Below are 10,335 nucleotides of genomic sequence, written 5' to 3'. Positions count from 1 at the left end.
ATGTTGGCCAGGCTGGTCTCGAACTCCTGACCTCATGATCCTCCCGCCTCGGCTTCCCAAAGTGCTAGGATTACAGGCATGAACCATGACACCGGCCAGCAAACTTTTTAGCCCCACCAACTAGCCTTGCACAGCTTTTCAGCACTAACTCCAGAATGCCAAGCAATTAATGATGATGTAATCAGACACTTGCTTCAGTCACTCACTCATTAGTTCCACCATAGTTACTGAGCATTTAGTATGTACGAGGCATCTTCGTGGCACTGGGAATATAGAAGCAAATGAAAGAGACAAAGTCTTTATTCCCATGAAATGGACGTCCTAGTGGAGGGGCACAGATAATATCTATAAAAACAAAGAAGTACATATTATGTCAGGTGATGATGAGGGCTATGCAAGTTAAAAGTCTCAGGGTGGGGCAGAGGGACATTTTAAGTAGGGTGAAGAGTAAAGGCATCTTGGTTAAGATTTTACCTGAGTAGATAGCTAAGTAAAGGAGCAAGCCACTTAATCACCTGGAGAGAGCATTTCAGAGAGGGGCAAGCAAAAACAAAGGCCCCCAGGCAGTTGTGTAAAGTGGTCTGTTTGTGGAGTTACAAGGTTAACTATACCTACTAGTGGGAATACAGGAAGGTTTTCAGAATGTTTTTTATAAGACAAAGAATTCCTTCAAATTGTTTGTAATGATTTTATCTCTTTCTATGATAAAGCCAAGTTTAGAAGCAGATGTTAGAAAAGAGGTCCACACCCACTAATGGCTCCTGCTGTAAACTGGCTCTGTCGTTCCTGAGAGCTGTCTAGTAAATTTAACAAGAGCTGTAAAATTGTTCACACTTGTTGACTTGGTTACTTCACTTTGTGGGATATTTCTACAAGGTAAAAGAGAGAAAAAAGACCACAATAAAGAAATCTACTAAGTTCTTAGCAAGACCTTGTATAATATATTTGGAAAATCTCAAGCAATTGTAATCCTCAAAAATGGAAAGACAACCAGGTGCAGTGGCTCAAGACTGTACTCCCAGAACGTCGGGAGGCTGAGACAGGAGAATCGCTTGAGACCAGGAGTTCAAGACCAGCCGGGGCAACATGGCAAGACTCTGTGTCTACAAAAAAAAATTTAAAAATTAGCTGGGCCTGGTGACTGACACCTGTAGTCCTAGCTTCTGGGATGGCGGAGGCAAGAGGATCACTTGAACCCAGTTCAGGATTACAGTGAGCTATGATCATGTCACTATTGCACTCTAGCCTGGGCAACAGAGCAAGACCTTGTCTCAGAAAAAAAAAAAAAAGAAATAAGTAAAAATAAAAAAAATAATTTCAATATGCTTTGATTCTATAAGGCTGTTTAAATGACACATGGGAGCAATATTAATAAGTACAAATGTATTACATGAAAAATATAAAGTAGAAAAAACTAAGATAGAGACCTGTGTATTTATGCTGATTAAAATTGTGGAAAATGTACCAATGCATATTAAAAAGACCAAAAGAGAATTTGGAGGGATATGAAATATTTATTGTCTAGCCAGCTTTTGTCTTAGTCTGTTTTGTGCTGCTATAACAGAATACCACAGACTGGATCATTTATAAAGAACGTATTTCTTTCTTACAGTTCTGGAGGCTGAGAGGTCCAAGAGACCAGCATCTGGTGAGGGTCTTCCTGCTTTATCATTTCACAGTGGAAAGAGGAAAAGCAAGAAAGCCCAAGAGAGAGCAGTGTGGGGGCTGAACTAGTTTTTTGTTTTTTTTTGTTTTTTTTTTTTTGAGACGGAGTCTCACCNTTTTTTTTGAGACGGAGTCTCACTCTGTTGCTCAGGCTGGAGTGCAGCGGCGCGATCTCAGCTCACTGCAACCTCCGCCCCTCCAGGTTTAAGCAATTCTCTGTCTCAGCCGCCAGAGGAGCTGGGATTACAGGCGCGTGCCACCACGCCTGGCTAATTTTTTTGTATTTTTAGTAGAGACGGGGTTTCACCATCTTGGCCAGGCTGGTCTTGAACTCCTGACCTCGTGATCCACCCTCCTCGGCCTCCCAAAGTGCTGGGATTACAGGCATGAGCCACCGTGCCCGGCCTGAACTAGCTTTTATGACAAACCTACTCTCGCAGTAATGATCCCACTCTTGAGATAACCTTAATCTATTCATTAGGGCAGAGCTTTCATGACCTAATTGCCTCTACCTTTCAACAGTGTTCCACTGGGGGCTTATGTTTCCAACACATGAACTCTGGTCAAACCATAACAGCTTCCTTTTTGGATGGAGTTGCTTACGTTCATAATGAATCTTTACTTTTTTTTTTTCTCTTGTTGGATTACATGGCAGATTTTTTTGTTTTGTTTTGTTTTAAGATGGAGTCTCACTCTGTTGCCTAGGCTGGAGTACAATCTCAGTTCACCGCAACCTCAGCCTCCTGGGTACAAGTAATTCTCCTGCTTCAGCCTTCCGAGTAGCTGGGATTACAGGCGCCCGCCACCATGCCCAGCTAATTTTTGTATTTTTAGTAGAGACAGGGTTTCACCAGGTTGGCCAGGCTGGTCTCGAACTCCTGACCTCAGGTGATACACCCACCTCGCACTCCCACAGTGCTGAGATTACAGGCGTGAGCCACCTTGCCCAGCAGCAGATTTTTTTTTTAAGTGAGGTTTTATTCCCTATAAAGTACAATCCCTTGATGATGACGCTGTAAATGACAGAGCTGTTTGCATGCACTGAGCTTGCCATGCAAGGGTGAGAAATTTGCAAACAGGGTCCACAGGAGACACGGTCTGGCTAGTGCTGTAGTTGGAGCTATTGGACAGCAAGGTGCTTTTGTTGCGGTTTTAGTACCAGCACTATGGAACAGATACACTGACTGGGACAGAAGACCAACAGCAACTTGAGTGGAGGCAGCTAAATGTAAACTGACATTTCCACTGTGGCAGGGTGTAGAAGTGCTGAAGCAATTCCCTGCTGAGACAGTTCCCATACCTTTCTAGATGCAGCCTGGCATCTAATTTCATGCTTGTCTCTCTGTGGGAAGAGAGATGCCCCAGCTCATAGAGGGTTCCAAAGCAAAATACTATCTAACCCAGAATGAACATTGAGACTTTTCTTTTCTTTTCTTTTCTTTTTTTTTTTTTTTTTTTTTTGAGACTGGATCTCACTCTGTCACCCAGGCTGGAGTGCAGTGGTGCAATCATGGCTCACTACAACCTCAGCCTCCTGAGTTCAAGCTATCCTCTCACCTCAGCCTCCTGAGTAGCTAGGTCTACAGGTGCACGTCACCATGCCCGGCTAATTTTTTGATTGTTTTTGTAGAAACGAGGTCTCACTATGTTGCCCAGTCTGGTCTCAAACACCTAAGCTCAAGTGATTCTTCCACCTCAGCCTCCCAAAGTGCTGGGATTACAGGTTCAGCTCTCTCACCTGGCCTAAGACATATCGTTGTCATTCAGGTCAATGGCACCTCCAGAAAGCTGCCTTCCCTGGCTATTCAATCTGAAGTTGCACTGACCCAGTGATCATCCTGTTTTGTTTTGTGCTCTGCATACTAGTCCCTGCAAACCATCTTACAGAATTTTTTTTCTTTTTTTTTTTTTTTGAGATGGACTCTTGCTCTGTCACTAGGCAGGAGTAAAGTGGTGCGATCTTGGCTCAATGTAACCTCCACTTCCCAGGTTTAAGCGATTCTCTTGCCTCAGCCTCCTGAGTAGCTGGGATTACAAGTGTGCGCCATCAAACCCAGCTCATTTTTGTATTTTTAGTAGAGACAGGGTTTCACCATGTTGGCCAGGATGGTCTCGATCACTTGACCTCATGATCCACCTTCCTCGGCCTCCCAAAGTGCTGGGATTACAGGTATGAGCCACCGTGCCTGGCCCATCTTACAGAATTTTGTTGATCTGTTTGTTTACTTGTTGTCTGTCTTTCACCATTCTGATGTAAGCTCCTTGAGGAAAGGGACAATGTCTGTATTATTCCCTTTGGTGCCTAGAAATATTTCTGGCTCATTTTAGTTCCTTAGTATATATATTTTTAGTGACTGAATAAAGAAACTTGCACCAATCAGCAACCTGCGGTCTCTAGGCCTCTTGGTGTTATGGCTAAAGCCACTCTGAACAAAGGATTCACACCGGAAAATGAGACCACAGAACCTGGCTGCTGCACTCATTAGTCTCAACAGGCGCGTCATCTTTCCTGGGGCCCCAGGAAAATAGTTGCTCTGGAGAAAGAGGACGACTGCCTTGCTTCTCCTTGGAGAGTTCCCCATATTCCCATATGCCCTCTTCTTCTTTCTCTCTTTCTGGCCCTTTGCTTCTCTGAGGAACGAGGGATAAGGGTAGGTAAGTCATGGCAGACAGACAGGAAATCTCCTCGTATCTTTTTTCTAGCAGCTAAAGGGCCCCTAGAGAGGAAAATCACTTGTATGGAGGGGAGGATGGAGGAAATGGTCACTTAGGACATGCAGATTTGTGATTGTTTAATTCTTGCATCATTTTAAGCACACAGTGCACAAAATAGCTCAAGATGAAGGATGTAACATGCCTCCTTGAGTCCATAAAACCAGGACCTAGCATCTGAACATCAGTGGGAAGCTAAGGCTCTTGCAATGCCATTATCAACATGAAGTTGGTTTCTGTTGTGTGGACACAGAAAAACTGTCTCACTTGTACTTGCTAGCAAGTCTTCAACTGAATACCTGGGGTTATTACTCTGGAATGTCTGATACAGTGCTTCACTGTGTGAGGATTTTAAAAATGTAGTCATTGATGGCCCAGCATGGTGGCTCCTGCCTCTAATCCCAAGCATTTTGGGAGGCCAAGGTGGGAGGATCACTTGAGGCCAGGAGTTTGAGGCTGCAGTGAGCTGCCTGGGTGACAAAGTGAGAACTTGCCTCAAAAAAAAAAAAAAAAAGAAAGAAAGAAAAAATTGAAATGAAGGCTAAAAATCCATCTTTCCATGGGTTCTTGTGGAGAGCCAAGACTTTCAAGGATTTTTTTCTAGTCAGTCATTTTCTAACAATCTAAACTGAATTGTTTAAAATATACATGTCTTTGGTAATAATCACTAAATTTTTTTATTTCATTATTTTGAGACGAAGTCTTGTTCCATCTGGAGTGCCCAGGCTGAAGTGCAGTGGCGCAATCTAAACTCACTGCAACCTCTCCGTTCCAGATTCAAGTGATTCTTCGGCCTCAGCCTCCTGAGTAGCTGGGTTATAGGTACACGTCACCATGCCTGGCTAATTTTTGTACTTTTAGTAGAGATAGGGAGTTTGCTATGTTGGCCAGCCTGGTTTCGAACTCCTAACCTCAGGTGATTCCCCTGCCTTGGCCTCCCAAAGTGCTGGGATTACAGGCGTGAGCCACCGTGCTTGGCCTATTCACTGAAATTTATTGAGGGCTTACTCTGTGCCTGACACTGTTCTAAGTGCTTTACATTAACTCAACAACCCCAAGGGGTAGGTACTGTTCTTCTTTTTTATTGATGAAACAAATGAGGGACAGAGAAGTTAAGCAGCTTATCCAAGGTCAACCAGTTAGACATGATAGAGCATGGAAATGGACCCAGGAAATTTGGCTCTAGCATCCATGTTCTTTTTTTTTTTTGAGACAGAGTCTCACTCTGTCGCCCAGGCTGGAGTGCAGTGGCACAGTCTCAGCTCACTGCAACCTCTGCCTCCTGGGTTCAAGCAATTCTCTGCCTCAGCCTCCCAAGTAGCTGTGATTATAGGCACCCGCCACCACGCCCGGCTAATTTTTTATATTTTTAGTAGAGACGGGATTTCACCATCTTGGCCAGGCTGGTCTTGAATTCCTGACTTTGGGATCCACCCGCCTGGGCCTCCCAAAGTGCTGGGATTACAGGCATGAGCCACCGTGCCCCACCCATATTCTTAATCATTACTGCTCTACTGCCTAAAGTTAGAACTGGTGGCACCTAAAGACTTAGCTTTATTATATAGAGTCACATAACTCATGTACAACCTTCTCTGGTACAGCTAGCTGCTGAGTGAAGTGGGTAGTGAAACCAAATGCTGACAAGGATGTGGAGCAACAGGAACTCTCATTCATTGCTGGAGAGAATGCAAAATGGTACAGATTTGGAAGGCAGTTTGGCGGTTTCTTACAAACTAAACATATCCTTATGAATAATCCAGCAATCATGTACCTTGATATTTACCCAAAGGAAAAGTTTTACGTCCATACAAAAAACTGCATATGGATGTTTATAGCAGCTTTCCTTATAATTGCCAAACTTTGGAGGTAACCAAGATGTCTGTTAGTAGGTGAATAGATAAATGGATGCACCATGATACATCCAGACAGTGGAATGCTATTCAGTGCTAAAAAGAAATGAGGTATCAAGCCATGAATATACATGGAGTAATATGCATGGAGGAACCTTATATTCATATTACTAAGTGAAAAAAGCCAATCTGAAAAGGCTACATACTGTATGATTCTAACTATATGACATTCTGGAAAAAGCAAAATATGAAGACAGTAAATGATCAGTGGTTGCCAGGGGTATGCGGTGCTGAAGGAGGGATGAGTAGGTGGAACACAGGGGATCTTTAAGGCATGAAACTATTATGTATGATTATATAATGGTGGATACATGTCATTATACTTTTGTCCAAACCCATAGACTGTGCAACACCAAGAGAGAACCCTAAGGTAAACTATGGACTTTGGGTGAAAATGATATGCCAAAGTAGGGTCATCAATTGTAACAAATTACCACTCTGGTGAGCGGTGTTGATAATGGAAAAGACTGTGTGTGTGTCAGGGCAGGGGGTATTTGGGAACTCTCTGTACCCTCTGCTCAATTTCACTATGAGCCTAAAACTGTTCTAAAATATAAAGTCTATTAAATAACACAGCTAGGGCCAGGCACAGGTGGCTCACGCTTGTAATCCCAGCACTTTGGGAGGCCGAGGCGGGCAGATCACCTGAGGGCAGGAGTTCGAGACCAGACTAGCCCACATGGTGAAACCCTGTCTCTACTAAAAATATAAAAATTAGCCGGGCATTGTGGTGCATGCCTGTAGTCCCAGCAGGGGAGGCTGAGGCACCAGAATTGCTTGAACCCGGGAAGCGGAGGTTGCAATGAGTGGAGACTGCACCACTGCACTCCAGCCTGGGCAACAGAGAGAGACTGTCTCAAAACAAAACAACAACAACAACAAAACAAAACATGGCTGGGCATATGTAAGAAATAAGAAGGTACATGGTGGAATGTGCAGCCCAGATCTCCCTTTAGGATCGAGGCACTCATTCCCCAGCTTCCCAGAGTTTTGTTTGCTGGTGGCTCAAAGCCTGGTTTCTCTCCAGACCATGCCTTTGGCAAAGGGAGCTGCTTCACCCAAAGTTATCCCCCCCATCCACAGATGGCCCTCATTCAATGATGAGGTACAAATTGGGGTAAAAAAGTCCTGCCCCTTGCTTCAATATGGCACAGTTCTGAAATCCATCCCATATTCTGAGCCTCCCATCAATTTGGCTGAGGCCTCTGCTGCAACTGCATCACGGCTCGACTTTCTCCTGCCCAGTCCCACTTTCCTCACTTCTGGGTTTTTTTTTTTTTTTTTTCTTTTTTTGTCCCTTTTTTTTCCCCCTCTCACTTCTTTATGAGGGTTCTTACCAAGAACTCTTGTCAACACACTTCCTGCACTTTAATCTCTTAGAGTCTGTTTCTGGGGAAATCTGATCTAAGAAAGATGCATGGTGGAAGGGCCTTCTAGGTAGTGGAGACAGCACAAGCCAAGTAGTCTTGGCAGTGTCTAGCAGCAAGCCGCATGCAGGTGAGAAGGATTCACTTGGGCAAGGTGGGAAGGGAGGCTTGAGCGGGAGGCAGGGGTCAGATCACAGCGGGCCTTGTATGCAGGTTGAGGAGTCGGTTTCATCCTCAGCTTTTTCGTTCATTTATTAATTCAACAAACATGAATTTTGTGTCTGCTATGTGTAAGGCATAGTCCAAGCCCCTGGGAATACAATGGCAAAAAAGTGCAAACAAAATATGTACATGTATTAGTCTCTTTCCTATGAGATTAAAGTGAGTGTAAAATGAAATAACATAAAGTACTGACCACAATGACTGCCACATAGCAGGTGCTAAGTACTTGCTAACACCTCTGCCTTCTCCCTTCTCTCCCTGGGGGTAAATTTGTAGGGCACCTAAAGTTGCAAAGGAAGCAGAGGCAGGTAATTAGAGCTTAGAATCAAGCCAGAGAACTTGGGATGATATCCAGCGAAATGCTGGAGTGTGTTGTACTGGCTCACAGGAGCTGATTGCTAAATTTTCAGGAACTTTTGTAAACCATCGTTAAATATAGCCATTGTCAAAAGCTAAGTTATATAAACTTAAAATTAAATTATATTAAAAACAAAGGTAACAAATCCTCAGAATGTATCACTTCCTGATTATTTTCCTACATACACCATTATACACACGCTTAAGTTTATTTATACCTATTGTGTCTGTATGGTGGAAATACTATAGAATGATAGGATTGCACTTCTCCCAACTCCACATTCAGAGACATCACACTGGTAGCTTGAAATTAACCATGGTGGGAGTAATTACACCAAGGAAATCTGCAAATGCTGCACATCTGGAGAGATGGTTGTTAAATACTTACCAGCACAGGTCTGGCTATATCCCTATGCTTATTGTGAACAAAAATGACCTCTGAGCAACTATAGCTCTGAGGAGTGGCTTCATGCATTTGGTATTTTGGGGCTTTCTACACAGAGAGGCAGTTGAGGGTGATGGAGGGGTGCAGATGCTGGAGCCTTCTGCCTGGGTGCCAAGCTAGGCTCTTCCCTTGACTAGCTATGTGATGTTGGGTGGGTGACTTACTCTCACCGTGCTTCAGGTTCTTCTGTAAAGAGAAATGCTCCCAGCTAGGGTTCCTGGAAGGATGAAATGAGAAATGTTTTGTAAAGCACTAGAATAGTGCCTGGCTCATATTAAATGCTCTGTAATTGTTAGCTATTACCATTGAGTTGGCCAACAGATGAGAGAGTACTTTGGAAATCACCCTGACAGCCTGGACAAGTCAAGACAGCTCGGCAGTCTCTTGGCCTCACTCCAAGAGTATGAGCAGAAAAGGGTGGTGTTCCTCCTCCAGGGAGCCTTCCCTAACCCTTCTGTCGGGATCTACTTCTAGGAGCCCTGATAATGTCAGAACGTCTGCCATAATAATACATGTCATGTTGTCCTTGCCTATTTACTTGTCTGTCTCCCCAGCTAGACTGTAAGCTGGTAGAGGAGAATCTCAGTCTGTCTTTTCCACCTTGCCTGTCTCCAGCACCCAGCACAGTACCAGGCACATGGTGACTGATCAATAATATTATTGAATAAGTGTTCTAAATGAATGCTTATTTGCCTGTTTGGAGAGTCTTCTAGGTGGAAGCTCTGTGAGGGCAGGGACTAAATCTATTTTTCTAAGCCATTGTTTGTTGGTGCCTAGTTGAGAACTGGCACTTAGTAAACTTCCTTACCCTTCAACGAATTCATTCTAAATACCAGAATGCTGACACTCTCCCTTCTACTTTTAGAGCTTGCCTTTCCCTGTTGCATAAAAAGGCAAAAGGGAGAATATCAAGGATGTAACATTTATGCTGGGTTAGTCCTGAATATGCAAGTATGGTAGCTTAGTAGTTAACATTGTGTACGTTAGAATAAGACTGAACATCCTAGGGTTGAATTGTGCCTGTCACTGACTAGCTGTGCATTTTGGGACAAGTCATTTAATTTCCCCTGAGTCTCAGTTTCCTCATCTATGCAATGAGGATAATAATATACCCACATGGCTATGAAATAACTATAACAAAATAGTTTATTCTGAGTTACTTAAGAAACAAATGAATCATAAATAGTTCATTTTTAATTTAATTAATTATTTAAAATACAAATATGTCATAAAATAATTTTTTAAAAATTATTTATTTATTTTGAGATGAAATTTCACTCTTGTTGCCCAGGCTGGAGTGCAGTGGCATAATCTCAGCTCACAACAACCTCTGCCTCCCAGGTTCAAGCGATTCTCCTACCTCAGCCTCCCAAATAGCTGGGATTACAGGCACGCACCACCACCCCTGGCTAATTTTTGTACTTTTAGTAGAGATGGGGTTTCTCCATGTTGGTCAGGCTGATCTCAAATTCCTGACCTCGTGATCCGCCCGTCTCGGCCTCACAAAATGCTGGGATTACAGGCGTGAGCCACCGCACCCAGCCTAAAATCATTTTTAAATAAATTAATACAGCGGCCGGGCGCGGTGGCTCAAGCCTGTAATCCCAGCACTTTGGGAGGCCGAGACGGGCGGATCACGAGGTCAGGAGATCGAGAC

General features: G+C 43.6%; 1 protein-coding gene across 1 annotated transcript in view; it reads right to left on the bottom strand.

Annotated features, from left to right (window-relative positions):
* Positions 1 to 284: 284 nt before the first annotated feature.
* Positions 285 to 10,335, bottom strand: part of SV2C (synaptic vesicle glycoprotein 2C) — a 279,524-nt gene continuing 269,473 nt past the window's right edge. Inside the window, exon 13 of the mRNA XM_017848733.1 lies at positions 285 to 1,103. Within this exon, the coding sequence (XP_017704222.1) occupies positions 1,067 to 1,103 (37 nt within the window). The 3' untranslated portion in view covers positions 285 to 1,066. The remainder of the gene's footprint in view (positions 1,104 to 10,335) is intronic.

This window comes from Rhinopithecus bieti, unplaced genomic scaffold (assembly GCF_001698545.2).
Source record: "Rhinopithecus bieti isolate Rb0 unplaced genomic scaffold, ASM169854v2 scaffold_30918, whole genome shotgun sequence".
Taxonomy (NCBI): domain Eukaryota; kingdom Metazoa; phylum Chordata; class Mammalia; order Primates; family Cercopithecidae; genus Rhinopithecus; species Rhinopithecus bieti.
This window is presented reverse-complemented; position numbering and strand designations above follow the sequence as displayed.